The sequence below is a fragment of the Calcarisporiella thermophila genome, assembly GCF_041956535.1.
Source record: "Calcarisporiella thermophila strain CBS 279.70 unplaced genomic scaffold VTP21scaffold_4, whole genome shotgun sequence".
In the NCBI taxonomy this organism is placed as follows: domain Eukaryota; kingdom Fungi; phylum Calcarisporiellomycota; class Calcarisporiellomycetes; order Calcarisporiellales; family Calcarisporiellaceae; genus Calcarisporiella; species Calcarisporiella thermophila.
In genome coordinates, this window is record NW_027192194.1 from 532808 (window position 1) to 549010 (window position 16203).

The following is a 16203-nucleotide window of genomic DNA, read 5'->3' on the forward strand; positions in this document are numbered from 1 at the left end:
TTTTAACACTCGAGGATGCATCGATGATACATGTGGCTCATACGGCCTTATTTTCGCTGCTCTTCATAATGCGTGGAGAATGGTTGTGTGCCCTCGTATTGGGTTTTTCGTGTTAGGCAAACTGCGTGCTAAAGGTAAACGACTGGATCCAATCGATGTGGTGGCTAGGAATCTTTGGAAATCCAGAGTCAGTTTAGGGCCACTAGATGGCAGTCACATCTTGGCTGGGAGAATGTGTGTACTTAATTTATCCCGGTGAAGCTAGATTCTGACTATCCGATTTGATTTGAGAATTCTCCGGTTCTGAAGGGGAGGCACGTTTCTTGTGCAGAATCTCTTTCCAACCTCTCTGTTGCTTGGTTCCACTGACCCAAAGTTGATAGCAGCTGCTCACCATTGTCATGCCCACCCTTGCAGAAAAGATTGCCGCTGCCTCGGCGAAAAAAGATTCGGGAAATGAACACTTTAAAAAGGGCGACATCCGTGAAGGTATGTAACTCCATGGAGGTAGAATAATTCTGTCCTGAATTTCTACCTATCCAATATACTCCATTCCCAAACTATATATCACTGGCTTTCTTTCAACTAATTGGAACATATCATTTACACAGCTCTGCGCAGCTACCATGAGGTAAAATCTATTTATATGCTGGCATTTTCCAAGCCAAATTGAGGTGTCACACATACTCGCCTCCCTCCTCCTCTCCTCCTCACATTTCATTAACTTCCTTGTCTCGATTTAAACGGACATGATAAAAGGCTCTTCTCTGCGTCCATGGCGCCGATAAATCCAGTATCATCCCAACCGGAGTAGCAACAGATTCCAAAGGGAAAGGAGAAGTGGCCAAGTTGTTAAGCCAGATATACAACAATATTGCCGGTAAGTTATCACCGCCGACACTATTCACGGGTCGTGGTGTTTGCTAACTATGTCGTGCACTCTTCAATGGGTAGCGTGTCATATCAAAAATGAGAATTGGCAGAGAGCGTTTGAAAGTTCGCAAAAGGTAGAGCGTCTTTTGTTCAATCTCATGGGGAGAGAGAGTTCACGGTGGCTGATCCAGTCTTTATAATCAGGCGGTAGAGAATGACTCTCGAAATATCAAGGCTCGATTCCGTCGTGCCCAGTCGGCTCTCTCCCTCGGCAAAGTGGAGATAGCTCGGGAAGATTTGGAGGAAGTTATAAAAAACAGTCCCGACGGTAGGTGTCTACGTCCTTGAATTTTCCTTCCATTGTTGTAAGGGTTCCTCCTATGGATTCATTGACTTTTGCATCCCCTCCTCACTTAGATCCAGGAGTGAAGCGCGAGCAGAAGCGCTTGCAGGCCATCATGAAATCCGACGAAAAGAAACAGCGCCGACAATTTGCAAACCTGTTTGAGCGCATGGCGGACGAGGGGAATTAACACCAGGAATGAAGTGCTCTGGTGTACCTTTTTTTCCTCCGCTTGTTCCCCAGTCCCACCCCCCTCCCCTTAGCTTGAAGCGGGGGCGAGGAGTGCGTGCACTCCCTTTGATACACTCAGATGGAATAACCCACACCATCCCTCCTCTTACTTTTTTCTTTTCTTCAACTTATTTCTTCCTCATAATTTCCTTTTTAAGAGATACTAGCCAAGTGTCATTGGGGATATTTAATCCATTGTGGTGAAGTCTCTAGTATACGGCGTGTTTTGATACTATCCATATGATATACCATCCGACCTGTGTATAATAAAAATAGCTTGCCTCCTTTTGCTTCCAGGCTTTAGGGAGGGTGAATCTGGAGGTCTTGATGGCCCTCCTTTGTAACACTCCTCCTGCCACCATGCAGGGTCAATCGAATGTTTTGATTGGAAAAAACTGTCTCTGAACGCAACAATGAGTTTTTTTTTCACAGCTTTTATTAATAGCCAAGACAAACCATTAGACACCGTGTGAAGGGGTGACAGAAAGACGAGCTATGCTAATGAAAAACTTGGACTCTGCTGATGGAGCGCTGAACCTGTCTTTGCCCTCCAAGGCTTCAGATAGTGTTTCGAATCCCTTTTCCCATCCTCCAAGCAAGGAGAAGGGCCCTTGAAAGGAGGCTTAGCGGTTTTAGAGAGGCCAGGTTCCGATAGAAAAAGCTCTTGAGAATATTCTTGTCGAAAGGGGTTGGAGAAGTAGATTCGACCGGCCCATAGGTTAATGTTGAGAGGACAGAAAGTGCTGATCTCATCGAATTGGCCCAAACTCACTCAGTAGGCCCGTCGAATTTTGCTGAGTCATGGGATATTGGAGAGCAAGTTCTCAAGCTGGGAGGAAGAATCACCTGCATAACATTGACTAAGTCCGCTGCGCTTGTTATTAGCAAAGAAATTTGCTAGTTTGAAAAGAGTGATCTTCGAGCTTTGTATTCTTCCCGGAGAAACTCGGTGCAGAGGGTGGGTTAAGCCAGGAGCACTTCTTTTTCGGGGGGGGGGGGAGGGGGCGAGAAGGCCTATCAGCAAAACTTCCCCACCTACATCCATAAATTGTGCTGACAAAACCCTCGCTGATCAGGGTCACTGGCCAATTTGCTTTGGCCGGGAATTTCTGACATTGGCAGTCATCCGGTCACGTAAGCTAACCTTCTCCGCTCGATGTTTGACATTTCATTGTTAACTAGATCCGAAATCTCGCAAGACAGGGCGACCTCCCGAAAAGGCAAATTGAAGATAAGATAGGTAGAATGCTCCCAGTGGTATAGGGAGTCTTTCGAGAGCGAGTGGTCCATCACCATCTTATGAAAAGAAACTGTGGCAATGAGCGGGGAGCAAAGCCGAGGGGCGATGGCATCCCGAGGGCTTAATCTCCTTTTATTACCTCCCCGCGGCATTTCGGCGGTTGTATCAGACAGACGAGGAGTAAATTGGAAATTCTTATGTCCCTTCCAGGATGGGCTTTGGTTAGAGGGGCGGAAAAACTAAATAGAATCACTCGGAGATAGAGGGGAGAGGGTAGGAAAGATAACGATGCAGCACAGAAGGGCAAAATGGGGAATTTACAAATAAGGCTTGCTGTCCTGCCTAAAATGACGATCAAAATAATTAATGTAACGAGTATCCACTGAGCTTCAAAGCCAGCTTGCCCGCGCTGTTCCGACCCCCCCCCCCCACTCGAAATATCAAGAGCACCCCTAGAGAAAGGACGGCCAGGCCGACCAGCCGCAGTACGATATGAGCGCGGTAAGGGGGGTGTGATCGCGCGAGCCCGCTCGGCAAGTTGTAAGAGGCCGTGGTGGCGGGGCATCTGGAGCCGGCTGGCCGAGCGCGGCCCACCGGCCGGGCGAAGAGATGTAAGCCCTTCGGGCCGAAGCCCGTCCTAGACATTGCTTGGAAATGAAGGCAGGTTTGGAAGCCCGTTGTCACGGAAGGATCATTCGTCATGGAATAATTCGGATTCATATTAGCTCTGGCAGCTAATGAAGTGGTTTCGCAAGCTCATTCGCGAGGTATTCATAGCTTGCGATTGACAATATCTGGAAAGGTCCGCGAGCAACGGCGGCGGCCGCTGATTCGCCGCTTTCCACTTGTCACCGTCATTTGAGGGCGGGATCAGACCCATTTCAGGCCTTGAACGAGCGGATAAACCCAATATGCGATCTGGGGAGGGCAAATTTCTTTCCCTTTCGAGCAGCGTTGCACTAGTTTGGCCCAAAGGAGTCTGTGATTCCATCTGACACCTGCCATTTCGCTAACTTTAACATGTGTAACGAAAAACTTCCCTTGGCGTGGCGAGGCGAGCAGAGGAAGGCGAGAGTTATCGGGGGCCGGCCGGCGCCTTCGGCACGCGGCCGAGGCTGAGGAGCTGGACTGGGCGGGCGGGCACGCTGGCCAGCGAGAGAGGGGGAGGAGAGGGAGGGGGGGAGCTGGTCGGCGAGGCAGAGGGAGAGAGGGAGGGAGAGCTGTCGAAGCTTGGGAAACTAATTACTGATAGATAATTAGTAACGAAAAGGGGGGATTAATTAATTAAGTCCCCTCGGCCTGAAACACGTCCTAAAGCGGGCTGGTGGTGAAACTGGCCGGGTGTGCTTGGCCAGGTTTCTTTGCATTTTGTGGTTGCTTAGCTGAAATCCAAGCCCTCGCTCGCCGAAAAGAACGGCCGGAAGCCAGTACCGAAGAAAAGGGAGAGTCAGCGTGGATGCAAGAGGAAATGGCCGAGACCAAGGAGGTGAAGTAATTTGCGCTTGGGGCGGGTCGAGCTGTGCTTTCCTAATGCTTCCGCGTTGGAACAAGCGCCTCCCAAGAAGACCCGCTCGCTCCCTTTGTGCCAGCGGCCAAGCGCGGCCCCCTTGTCGGATAGAGCAGGAGGAAGACCGTGCAATCATGTGACTGCTGTGGGAGGACAATAAATAGAACATCCAGAAAAAACCCCTCCCGCTAGTCCTTGCATGGCTTGAGTTCAAGTTCTACTTGCTTGTTTCGCAGAAACTCCGGCCGGTTGGGTTAGATAATTGCGGTGCCTATTGGGCAGAGAAACGTGCTTTCAATGTCTTAAGACCGATCGTCCTTTAGAATTTCCAACCTCGAACGCTTTGGATCCGCATTTTCATATCACTGATATAAACTCTTTCTCCACTTGTTTTTTATTCCTCGTTTTCGTTTACGCTCCCGTTGTTCGTCTTGCATTTCTGCATTTTCGCCTTTATTTAATTTCATTTCGGTCTGTTGGTGTCTTTGCTGTTCATTCCTCGGTCTTCTTGCCTCCTCTTTATTCTATTCTTCCTCGTGCCTCTCTGGTCCCCCCCCTTCCTTCCTCTCACCCCACCCCCACCGGTCAATCATTACACTCTAGTATCCACCCCTCTTTTCCCTCGGTTGCCTCGCTCTCCTTAGCTATAATTGTGATGATGTCTCAACTAAAGGTAAGCCATGTCGGCCACCCAATGCATGCCATACACGTGACTCACTCGTCCTCCTTCTCTTCGCGACAGCACAACGTATTCCAACCAGTGGTCATTTACCATACCTCCGATAACAATCTCCATACTGCCCATTTCGTCAAGGACCGATCACAGGACCCCCAGATACGACAGTTGTGGGTTCGAATATCCTGTATGCTTAATAACAATGCTTTGTCGTGGATAGAAGGAAACACCGGTAAGTGGTATTTGCTCTGCCTGCTACCTGACGCTAGAGAGGGTGACACGCTCTGAATGCTTGTAGAGAACGAAAAGATGCAGTGCCAGACGCCCCCCTTATCCCCTCCCCCATCCCACCCCTCTGCCTATTCCCCCTCCTCCTCATTATCGAGCTCGCCCCCCATTTCAGACTCGGAACTCTTCTCCACGCTCAAACCGCGACGTGGCAATCTTCCCCGGGACAGCACCGCCATCCTGCGCGCTTGGCTCGATGCGCATCGCTCGCACCCCTATCCTACCGAGCAGGAGAAGCGCGAGCTTGCCATGAAGGCGCGGCTGACCCTAGTGCAGATCTCCAATTGGTTCATCAACGCACGTCGGCGCTACCTGCGGCCTCAACTCGCAGAGAAGGGCGAAAAGCGTGTCCTTTTCGAAGTAGTTGGGATGGAGCAGTTTGCTGCGGGTAAAAAACCAAGAATCAGCGAGTAGTAGCTGGGCAGGGCGAGCCGAAAATAACGATTCGATACTTCATGGGACACTTGCGTTTTTATCCGTATGCAATAGGCTAATTGTAGATAGTGATCAGCTCTTTAATCTAAATACTTGTGACTCCATCTTTTCCTGTTGTATTAATGCTGGATGATCCTCATTATGGAATCTTCCCCTCCCCCTCCCCCATTTTTTATTTGTATATTATGTTATTTATTCGATGTCTTTTCATCTTTCATTAGGAAAGTTGCGTGCTTGGCCTTCAAAACCCCTTCCAATTGGACACCTCATCCATTCATATGTTGATATATATTGTTATTTATACGCCTCACTCTCATTTCATTCCATTCTTTTTCATCTCATCCCCCCCCCCCTCACATACTCCCCTCCCATTGTCTAAATAAAGCTTCTCGATATGAATCCACCCCCCACCCCTCCGTTGGTTAGACGTTCTGTTTGGCATAAAAAGAGCAGACTTTATCTCTCTCAAAAAGAACAAATAACTCAATGGAGACGGCATTAAAGAAATAGCTTGAAATAAATCCAAAAATAAGGGCACAGCCTCCATTACTGCTGTGGTTTTGGCGCTCCCTGGGTCGTGAGCGGGTGGCCATCCGGGGCGCTGAAGGCGGAAAGCTCGTGCTCGAACTCTTCGGTGAAGGATTTGTGGCGGATTTCAAGCTCGAACTCTGTATCCGCCGTGGTGTAGCGAAATGGATTGGTGCTCCCCCCCACCGACTCAGCCTCCGACAAACGCCGGTCTCCGCCCTCTGCCGGCTCAATGGCCAGATACGACTCCACCCCACTCGAGAAGCCCTGATAGTATGGTTCATTTCCCGCATGCTCGCCAGCCTCCTGGCCACCCGGACCCTCGCCCCCTGCCTGCTCCCCGCCACTCAGCCCAGGCTCCCCGCCAACGTACTCCATTCCATCGGCAGGAGCCGCTATGTAGCTCTCGTAATGGTGCGTCGGACCTACCATGGTGATGGTCGATTCTTGCACCTCAATAGAGGGCACGATCTGCTCCTGCTGACCTCCCGGATAAACCCCCTGGGGGCTCCCATGGTGCTGTTGAGCCGCGAAGAGCAGCGGCGTATCTGGTATCGGCACCTCGATCCGATAGCCCCTTCCTTCCTCCGGGGGCGGGGTATAGATAAAGGATGGGTTGGCTGACTTGACTTCTTCGCCGTAAGCCGGTGCATACGCATGCACGATGCTCGTCTCGTCCATGGTGTGCACCCCTGGCGGGCGCAACGCATACTCGCTCACGATTCGTGGAAAATCGTCGCGCAGATGCATCTCATCCTCCTCCTTCCCTCCTCGACTGTTCAAGAACCCACGACTAACTCTGCCTCCTACTTGCCCTTTAGTGGTGCCGGAGAAGGGGCTATGCTGGCCAGTTCGGCGACGAAGTACGAGCCCCATGACAAACAAAACGGCAATTAATACGCCTAGGGTAATGCCCACCGCACGTCCGATCTCACCAAGTGAAGAGCTATCAGGCGGCTGTTCCATAGGGGTCGGGGTTGATTGCGATAGATTGCTGAGGGGCTCGAGAGTGGGAGCTGCGGAATCTGGAGTGGCCAGAGTGGAGGCAGGGGATACGCTTGAAGCGGGAGGGGGTAGTAACGGCGGCGGAGGAGGAAAAGGTGAAGTCAGAGCGGGGGTGGGGATGGCATTCGCCGAGGCTGGGGGAGGAACCAGTACCGGCTTGGCAGGCGGTAATTGGGGAGCGACAGGCTTCGGATCATGTTTCTTGTCGTCCTTTTTAGGATCATCCTTTTTCTTATCCGCATCCTTGTTATCCCTCTTGTTATCTTTGTCCTTGCGATGTTCCTGGCGCTTTCGCTTATAATGATATCGCAAACTTTCTAACATTCTTGCGTCACCTTGACCTCGAAGAGCGCGTTTCGACTCACCACGTAGGCGGAGCGGTTCTTGAATGGTCGAATGGAGAGTGGACTGGCGGTTGGATGTGCCCTCAGATGATGCTGGTATTGTCCACGGCCAATGTGGATACATGAAGACTATATAATTAATTAATTTTTAAAAATAATATATAGGATTAAAATGGGAAGAGAGTATATATGTATCAGAAAAGACGATAGGGTGCGCAGATGGCAGGAATCAGAAGGATAAACGCGATGTATGTGGATATGTGTGAAATGACATATATGTTTAGTATATAGCTTAAGAGTAGAGAGAAAGGGAGGGGAGGTTCAATTCAATTTTGCAACCATGGATGGAGACGGTGGCCAGTCAAGAAAGAGGGCTCAAGAAAGCTCCTGATGCAGTTTTATCGCGCAAAAAAGCAAAGGAAAGAAGAATATGAAAATGGAGGATGGGAAGGGTGAAGAGATCTTTTCAATATTACATATATGATTTTTTTTTTTTCGAAATTGTGGAATGAATAATGAATTTTTTCGACTGATTTTGGGTATATTATTGTTTTGCAACAATTTAGCTCTGCATTGGATAAGCCTGACGAGGGTTCGACGACTTCCCTGAGGCTTTAGCGCTAATTCTCTAACAATAAAAAGGACAAGTCTCTGTTCTTCCGTCAAAAAAAGGCTAATGGATCATAAAACCAAGGGATAAAAGAAAAAAAATGCCGGCCTTGCACTACAACAATGGGATAGTCAAATTCCTTATAATGATTAACCTTTTTTAAAATAAGTTTAAGGGACCTAGGAAAATAAATAAGAAAAAAAAAAAGATATCAATGAGGTATCAAGATAGGTAAATAGATAGAGATATTTGGTCATTCAGAAAAAGATATATAGGTTAAGATGAATAAATAAACAATAGACAACGGATGGAAAAAAGAGTGTTCATAGAATCCCCCAGGCCCTTAAAAATCCGGCGTTTAGCACCAAAAGGAAAAAGAGGCAAATCAAGAGCCCCGCGCGCCGATGCTCAGGAGTGAATCCATTTCTGTCTCCGTTTCCGATCTCCATTCTCTCCGTCGCGGTAGTGGCGCGCGGAGTCACGTCACCATTGGGAGCCGTCCTGGGAGATGTAGTGGGGCCAAAGAAGGCATGGTGTGAATCTCCGTTCATCTTCGGCCCAAAGGGGCGACGCCCACGAAATACCGAAGGAGGCCGGTAAGTCTCCTCTGACGAGGTCGCGGGCGGGGTAAGCGCAAGTTCTGCTTCCTCGTGCTTTGTCTCGACAAAGGGGGGTGGTGTGGGAGGCGTGGTTTTCTGCTGTGGCAAAAACCGCTGGAGTCGTTGTTGTGCAAGAGTCCCGCCTCGTTGTGCCATTTGCTGCACCATGGTTTGCAGCCGGTCCACCTCCGAGACCAACCCTAATATTTTATCGCGTGCTTTGACGATGAGAAGGTCGTTGGAAATGGAGGATAGATATCCCTTCTGAGGACTCAGCGGATTCTCGGCGGGCATCGAAAGTAAGGGGGGCTCGGCCTGTGTGGAGACGGCAGCCTTGGAGGAGGACAGGCGATCTTCTGGGGAAGGGGTGAGGTCGGCGAGAATAAGAAGCTCGCGTCGGGCCAACTGGACCTCGTTCTCCAAGATTTGTTGTGGGTTCACCGTTTGTGTGCTGATGCTCTGCTTATTCGTTGGGGATTGGTGTTGCGGCTGCCGCTCTGCAGGCTCGTTAGCACCCTCGATTTCCGGCTCTGCCATGCGAGAGTTTCGTATTGCCTCTCTCTTTTCATCCATGTGAAGCGTAGGGGTCGTCTGCAACGTCACCTTTTTTCTTCCCGCATTTTCTCCCTCCGCTCGATCCCCCTCCTTAAGAGGCTGCACCTCGGACTCTGATCGCCGTCGGCGATGGTATTTGCGGTCTAGTCTGCTCGGAACGGTCTCATACTCCACGTTATCTCGCATCCTCTTCGTAAGTCGTTCTCTTTCACGCGTGAATTCCCTGCGAATCCGGTCTAACTTCCACACCAGACCGTCCACCCGGTCCCGGAGATCGTTGAGCTCCTCGTTCTTATTCGCCACCAGATAACGATACAGCTTGATCACTTGAGCTTGCTTGTGCGACATCCTATTCCTGGAGGTGTAAACCTCATGGAGTTTGTGCATTTCCGACTCTTTGGAAGCGAGAAGCTCTCGATAGTGGTCAAGCTCCTCCTCGAGTCGGCTGATGTCATCGGATCGAACCGCACTATGGCTTCGACGGCGAAGGGGTGGGTGATTGCGTCTCGCGCTGCGACCATATCGGTCTTCCATCACCCGTGCAAGATGTCGGCTATCTACTTTCTCCCATCTAGCCGACACTTCCATCTCTTCATTCTCCTCCATTTTTTTCCGCTCCTCCCAGCCGCCCCTCATCTTCTTCAAGGGCAAGTCATAGTCGTTCTCAAACCGGCCCTTTTCCTCCTCACTGTCGCCAACTTCGGACTTGATGTTTGCTTGCTTCCGGCCGGTCATCTTCTTCAGAGCCGATTTAACCGTTTTTCTCTCCTTGTTCGCCACCTTTCCTCTATCTTCCCCCACTTTCTCTTCATCCACTCCCTCCCCTTCTATCTTGGCGCTAGACAAGTCGTCCCCTTTTGGTTGCAATAACGGATCGTCATCCTCAATGACCTCTACACGGTCAGGCCCCAACTCATCCTCATCCTCCTGATCCTCTTCAATAATAACTGTGCTTGATATCGGATTCAATCCTTGATGCAGAGTTTGCGGAGGCGGAGGAGGTGGAGGATGGCCTGGAATGAGGAACGAGTGAACTGGAACAAATCCAGGAGGAGGAGGTGGTGGCAGAGGATGATGCGGATTTGAGGGGAACATTGCAGGATTAGGACGAAAATGACTGCGTCGGTTGCGACGGTTATCTGGAAGCATCCAGTCCATGATGCTCGCCGATCTCTCTGTTCACTAGCTCTTGAAATCAAAAATGGACTCACAAGCTACCAATCCGGTTTCGTGACCTTTTCAAAGCAGGACTCACTCTAAAGCTTAACTACGCGAGAGGTGCTATATACCCGATGGACATGTCATTTCAGCCGTTGGTGGCCAATCTTTCTTTTTGATCTCCAAGAGTTATCTGTTATCATTGATCACGTTTCAATGGGGATTGTGGCACAAAAGCAAGTCACATTTGGCATTTTTTTTTTCATGTTCCTCAGTGTTGAACATATATGGGAATTTCCAGAAAGACAAAATAGCATCCACAAATGGTTTTATATTCATGACAATATAACAAGCCTATTCGACAACGGTAAATTACTTCTTTAGCCGCTCGCTTAGCAATTCTCTGAAATCTGTAATGATCTTGTTTTCCTTTTTCGCTCGCTCTTCCGCGTGGTACTGCAGCAATGCCCGTTTTTCTTCCGCAGATATGACCTGGTTCTCCTTTCGGATACGGACCGCATTCATACGGTGATGCCTAAGCACAGGGTATTGTCAGTCAGCCTTTCCGGCAAGCACTTCCCCCACTAAGAGGGGGATTGAACCTTGAAACATTACCTGCTCCCGCTCATCACATAACCAACGTTCTCATACTTTTCAATCTCTTCGCCCGTCAAACCAATCTCACCACGTCGGGGGATACGCTTCCCTTGCTGCACATATTGTGCAATAGCTGAGCCTTCACCGGGACGCAAAGCTCCTCCGTAGCTTCGCTCATCCATCTTAATCTCGGAGACGGGAAGAGGTATGGGGCCCACCACGGATGCATCCTCAGGAAGTTCGACCTGTTTCTCAACCCAAAGCCCATCTTGTCCCTCGCTATCCTTCGCCACGACCTTTTCCAAATTCTGCCTTGCTGTCTCCTCAGGTTTCCCATTTTTCTTGGACTTTCGACTCCCCATTTCCCTTTCGCTCTCCTCGGTTGAAGAGGTGTCAGAGTCGTCGGAATAGCGTCGTTCCTTGCGGGAACTCCTGTGTTTCCGGGAGCGTTTATGTTTATGCTTATGCTTTGAAGAGTGCTTTCGTTTCTTTGAGCTGGATTTATGGCGTCTGCGTGACCGGCGGTAGTCTTCTATTGGTAATGATAACGGAAGATGAGTCAAGGAGGACACCAATTTACAGGTTGTAGCCATGGCTCTTACCCTCACTACCAGAATCTTCGCTATCATCGCTTCTGCTTGGACTCTTAGACTCATCTAAAAAGAATAAAAGGTGCGTGAGTAATCCATTAGCCGAATGAAAGCGACCGAAAAAGCAACAACCTGAAGAATCGGACTTTGCGGAGCGGTGCTTTCGCTTGGTATCAGGGGAATTCGATCGCTCACGAGAGGGCGAAACTTCTGGTGAGGACGGCCAAACTGAAAATTCCATCTTTTCTCTCTGTTGTCTGCGGCTATCATTCAAAAATAAGGTTGTTAGCGATGAACATAACATTCTCAGTACGGATTGCTTCTGCCCACTATAAATGAAAAAGATGGGCACTCACTGTTCTAAAATGTCGTCTGCATCTTCTCTTGAATATCTTGCTCTCCTGCCAGGAGATCTCCCCCTCCTATAATCCCTTTCATCGTCTCTCCGAGGAGATCGGGAATGGTGCCTCCTTTCCGAAGATCTTCGATCATATCTTTGGTCGTCTGACCCTGAATGATAGCGTCGCCTATCGGGTGAATATCTGCGATTTCTCTCCCGATAGCGATCAGGCGAATGTGCTCGCTCTCGATCCCGCTCATATCGTCGCTCTCTATCAGGCGACCGATCACGAGAGTAGCTTCTGTGATTAGATCTACGGGGGGAATAACGATTAGAGCGGTAATGATTTTCAGTTTGCTCGTGATCCATATTTTCAGCTTCCCAAGATTTGTTGCAAATCCATGCTATAAAGCCATACCTAAGCCACACAGCATTTCTCCACCAGCCCAGGCAGCAAACAAGTGTGTACCTAGTGGGGTATATTAAAAAGAGCGGCCCACACTCGGCTGCAAACAGCCGCGGTTCCGTTTTGTGTAGGAGTAGGAGGCAAGGTGAAGTGGGATGAGGTAAGGGGAGGCGAGGAGAGGGGAGGGGTGTGAGCAAGATTGGGTAATCCTGTCCCCCTTCCGGTTCCCGAATTATCTCGTGCAAAATCGAGCACTTATCCCGGGAAAAATGCGAAACCTTAAGTGTGTGATAGACAAAGGTGGGCCGCACCAGAAGATGAAACGCATTTTGCACACGTAATAGACGTCAGCCGCCGCAGCCTCTAAGAACCCGTGGAAGCAATTAGACAACCGAACAGCAGATCCCCCTTCGAGTCCAAGCAGTTTGAAAGGCTGGAGGCCTTCTCCTAGCTTCTTAGATAATGCGACAGGATGGACGGTCAATCAAGTCCTTAACCGAACGACAAGAAACAGCCGCTAGCACAAAATTTCAATAATGACAAATTTCTTGAGTGTAAAGCGTAACACACCGCCCTCAGCGGAAGGGGGGCATGCGGCCATTCTAGACGATTTGTGGGTCGAGGCTCTCTTGTGATAAACATTTTTCCCCCATAATCTTAGCCCGAGGGCTATCGTGCAGGCACTTGACGTCATTAGTTATACGCAACCCCCCCCCTCTATTAACTAAGCCATGCACCAGAAGTAGCAAAGGCAAATTAGAGTTTTATCCTAACGGAACCCAATGTTTTTGTGGCGTAACACAAGGTTTTCGGAGAGATACATGACGGACAGTTCTTTCTGTGTAGATTATGGAGGAGATTCTTTTCCAAATATTTATTGAGTGTTTCAGCAGTCTCCTCAATGGTCTGGTGGCCCCGGTCAATGTCAAATATTCTCATGAGTTGCGTTTTTTAATATATATATATGCAACCCCAAACCTTCGATCGCGCTATACTTGCCTCCATTGACAAAACCCTCGAGGCTGGAAGACTGGCTGAAACCCATCAAATACTCTCCGCCTGTCCCCATCTTTCCAATCCAAAAGTCAAGGTAGCTATCGTCATACCCATGCCATTCTCTTATATATGAAAGGCTAAAATGCCCTGGTTTCTTGGGGGGAGGGGCTTATAGCTTCGAGTTCTTCAATTAGCAGTTCTGGAGAACAATATGCCCGAGGCGAAATCCACCTTTTATGAAATGTAGAGAATACACGATATTTTACTCATAATGACACGTTAATATATCATTGTCCATTTAGTTACAAGGAGCACCATCAAGAACCATGGTTCAAGGAATACTCAAACAAACTCGTACAGAGTATAATGGAGCAGAAACGCGACTCCACGCATAGTAAGCGAACTTTGATAATCCCCAATAGTTGCAATCACATGCTAAGATGGAATATTTAGCATTCTTTTCTACCCTTTCAAAAAAAGTGCAGCAAAACTTATTAATTGAGTGTGCTGGTAAATCCAAATGCACAAGCATAGTTTGCCTAATACTGCTTACATGAATAGCTATCGACTATAGAATGGTACGAATCCAAGGATAATGTATTGGAAGCAGCACGGCTGTACTTTCTATGTATCGAAGCATATCCCACTTCAATTACGGAGCTGGGTGTAAGTTCTATTGCAAATGCCCGTGTCTCGGTGGCATTTTATTGAATGCCTACCCTTTTGTCAATTAGCCTCGTCTTGCTGAACTCTTAATCAGCTTTGAGCAATCACACAAGTTGATGGTCGTGAATCCGATCCGAAAATGGTTTGGTATGTGGTTCAATTCCCGTTGAAGACGCCTTCGCTTACCAGCATTGCACCTTCTTTTAAAAGCTGTCGGCTTTTTCCCGCATGTGTTACAAAGTGTGCTGATTATTAGCGACGATGCGTCCCCGCCCGAAACTACATCTCAGCCTACCCTCCGCGTTCCTGCCCTGCAATTCCTCACCTGGCTCGAGTATGTGCAGGCCTACTATTTTGCCCTCAAAGATTGGGAGACTCTCTTCCGAATTTCTTTTATATCCATGGAGAAGTGTGGTTATCTGCCGGAGGGAACGTGAGTCCTTTGTATTCAACTAGGGACCATATCGTTCTAGACCTATTGCATTTTTTTTTTCCTCTAGTCACTCTTCCTTTCCTCTGTCGAACGACCTGGACCCCCAGTTTTTACATTTGCTTCGCGAGCAACGCAAAAAAGTAGACGCATCCAGACAACATCTGGGCGATTTCGAGTGCAATTTCTTGATGGTGTATTTCGTGTATATTGCATATAATTATTATTGTTTGGTGAATGATATCACTACTGATGACGATGCCAACGACGACAATGCAAAGAGTAAGTTTATTTTGTCGCGATGTATGAGCGTCGCAAACCAGTCTCACCCAAGTCGAACATGCTATTGTTGTTTAGAGAACTCACCTTTCTTTATACCCGTATGCGATCTCTTTCCTCCGACCGCTTTTTCTCGCCGGCAATTCTCTGAAAATATGAACAGTGCATTGTCGGATGACGAGAATTCCGCTACCGACGATGATTCGTTTGACACCGATGACCTCGACGAAAATAGTCAGGACACTGGCCTTTTCAAGAATCTCTTGGATTCTGAAGACACCTTATCCCCCAAACGCCGGCGACTTACCGAAGATCATGTGATGCATATCTCTAATTTGATCAGTGAGCAGAACGAACAGCGTCACAAGGAAGAGAACGATCAATTACTGAACAAAAAATTGATGGGCACTCTCCACACGATCCAGGACTTGTTCTACTATTTTGTTATGTATGGGCGAGCAATGGGGGGTGCTCGTGGAAGCACCATTGCGGAGATCATGGACCAGCTTGATCGGTGGCGACTGACCACGAGCCTGTACGACGCAGCCCTCTTGGCCTATGCCGACACGAACCTCTTCACGGTGCGTCGCCCTCTCGTGCTCTTCTATCCCTAACAGTTTGATGAATTTAGCGTCTTCCTTTTTAATTTTTGTAGGGCCTCTTGCACCCAGCCCTTAATTCTTACCAAATACTTCTTGACCGCAGGCTGAAAGATTGGCAGAAGAGATGCCTCCTCATGTCCCCCTCATTCCTCCCTTTTCGCATTCTCTACAGCATCGCACTCTGCTACATTCTTGCCGGCTGGATTCACGAGGCACGAGTAGAGCTTTGCACTCTCCTCAGCACCGTCAACCTCGACCTACAGAGCCTAGCGCCCGAATTTGAGGCAGAGGATGAGAATACCTCGCGGTCTATTATGTCGGGGTCTCGCTTTGTTAGAATGTCTAAGGAGGGATTAGCGGTGAGATGCGTCAAGCACTTGATCGCAGGATATGTAACCCAGATAAGACATCGGCCCGGGCCCATGTTGTCGCAATATGCATCCGAAGCACTGGCATTAATGCAGCTGAGCTGGAGATATTATCGCTCCAACGGGATGGCTGCAAAAGCCTTAGCTCAAATGTTTCGGAGGGAACTAACGGTCAGAAAGGAGGTGATACCATACATTTACGAGAAGGATCTGGTTCAAGCGTGGAAGCTTCCCGATGGGGTTCCGACAGGAAGTAAGGAGAGCTTGAATGGGCTATTGAAAAATATTGTGAAGGTTTATGGAGGTGGAAAGTAGATTTCGCTACTCCTAGCTTTTTTTTGGAATCAATGTATTATACGTGTAGTTTGTATCATTTGCATAGTTAAAATGTGTTTTACAATTAAAAGCTTGGCAATGCTGCATTTTCTGCATTCTCTTTTCATATTATCTTTTAAATAATCAAGGATCGTGAGGCCAAAGATAATGGCATTAATGAGCAAGTTATCGAGAATCCTATTTTGGCCGAAGTGGACTATT

At 48.6% G+C, this 16203-nt stretch overlaps 8 protein-coding genes across 8 annotated transcripts; 3 read left to right on the forward strand and 5 right to left on the reverse strand.

Annotated features, from left to right (window-relative positions):
* Positions 1-401: 401 nt before the first annotated feature.
* VTP21DRAFT_8487 (uncharacterized protein) lies at positions 402-1406 on the forward strand (the record flags this gene model as incomplete). The annotated part of the gene is made up of 6 exons (XM_069399342.1): positions 402-489; positions 612-631; positions 760-880; positions 955-1007; positions 1078-1201; positions 1291-1406. 6 exons carry the CDS (start codon positions 402-404, stop codon positions 1404-1406), a joined length of 522 nt encoding a protein of 173 aa, XP_069254769.1.
* A 1644-nt stretch (positions 1407-3050) lies between these two features.
* VTP21DRAFT_8488 (uncharacterized protein) lies at positions 3051-4330 on the reverse strand (the record flags this gene model as incomplete). The annotated part of the gene is made up of 4 exons (XM_069399343.1): positions 3051-3421; positions 3477-3646; positions 3708-3925; positions 4022-4330. 4 exons carry the CDS (start codon positions 4328-4330, stop codon positions 3051-3053), a joined length of 1068 nt encoding a protein of 355 aa, XP_069254770.1.
* A 519-nt stretch (positions 4331-4849) lies between these two features.
* On the forward strand, positions 4850-5572 carry VTP21DRAFT_8489 (uncharacterized protein; the record flags this gene model as incomplete). The annotated part of the gene is made up of 2 exons (XM_069399344.1): positions 4850-5102; positions 5169-5572. 2 exons carry the CDS (start codon positions 4850-4852, stop codon positions 5570-5572), a joined length of 657 nt encoding a protein of 218 aa, XP_069254771.1.
* A 567-nt stretch (positions 5573-6139) lies between these two features.
* VTP21DRAFT_8490 (uncharacterized protein) lies at positions 6140-7594 on the reverse strand (the record flags this gene model as incomplete). Its single annotated transcript, XM_069399346.1, has 1 exon — positions 6140-7594. The coding sequence occupies one exon, from the start codon at positions 7592-7594 to the stop codon at positions 6140-6142; it is 1455 nt and encodes a 484-aa protein (XP_069254772.1).
* Positions 7595-8403: 809 nt separating this feature from the next.
* Positions 8404-10392, reverse strand: VTP21DRAFT_8491 (uncharacterized protein; the record flags this gene model as incomplete). The annotated part of the gene is made up of 1 exon (XM_069399347.1): positions 8404-10392. One exon carries the CDS (start codon positions 10390-10392, stop codon positions 8404-8406), a length of 1989 nt encoding a protein of 662 aa, XP_069254773.1.
* Positions 10393-10764: 372 nt separating this feature from the next.
* On the reverse strand, positions 10765-11883 carry VTP21DRAFT_8492 (uncharacterized protein; the record flags this gene model as incomplete). The annotated part of the gene is made up of 4 exons (XM_069399348.1): positions 10765-10927; positions 11008-11521; positions 11592-11645; positions 11712-11883. 4 exons carry the CDS (start codon positions 11881-11883, stop codon positions 10765-10767), a joined length of 903 nt encoding a protein of 300 aa, XP_069254774.1.
* A 56-nt stretch (positions 11884-11939) lies between these two features.
* VTP21DRAFT_8493 (uncharacterized protein) lies at positions 11940-12353 on the reverse strand (the record flags this gene model as incomplete). Its single annotated transcript, XM_069399349.1, has 2 exons — positions 11940-12232; positions 12338-12353. 2 exons carry the CDS (start codon positions 12351-12353, stop codon positions 11940-11942), a joined length of 309 nt encoding a protein of 102 aa, XP_069254775.1.
* A 936-nt stretch (positions 12354-13289) lies between these two features.
* On the forward strand, positions 13290-15981 carry VTP21DRAFT_8494 (uncharacterized protein; the record flags this gene model as incomplete). Its single annotated transcript, XM_069399350.1, has 10 exons — positions 13290-13415; positions 13497-13564; positions 13624-13715; positions 13775-13831; positions 13896-13987; positions 14056-14134; positions 14198-14420; positions 14488-14699; positions 14775-15277; positions 15352-15981. The coding sequence occupies 10 exons, from the start codon at positions 13290-13292 to the stop codon at positions 15979-15981; spliced, it is 2082 nt and encodes a 693-aa protein (XP_069254776.1).
* Between the last annotated feature and the right edge of the window lie 222 nt (positions 15982-16203).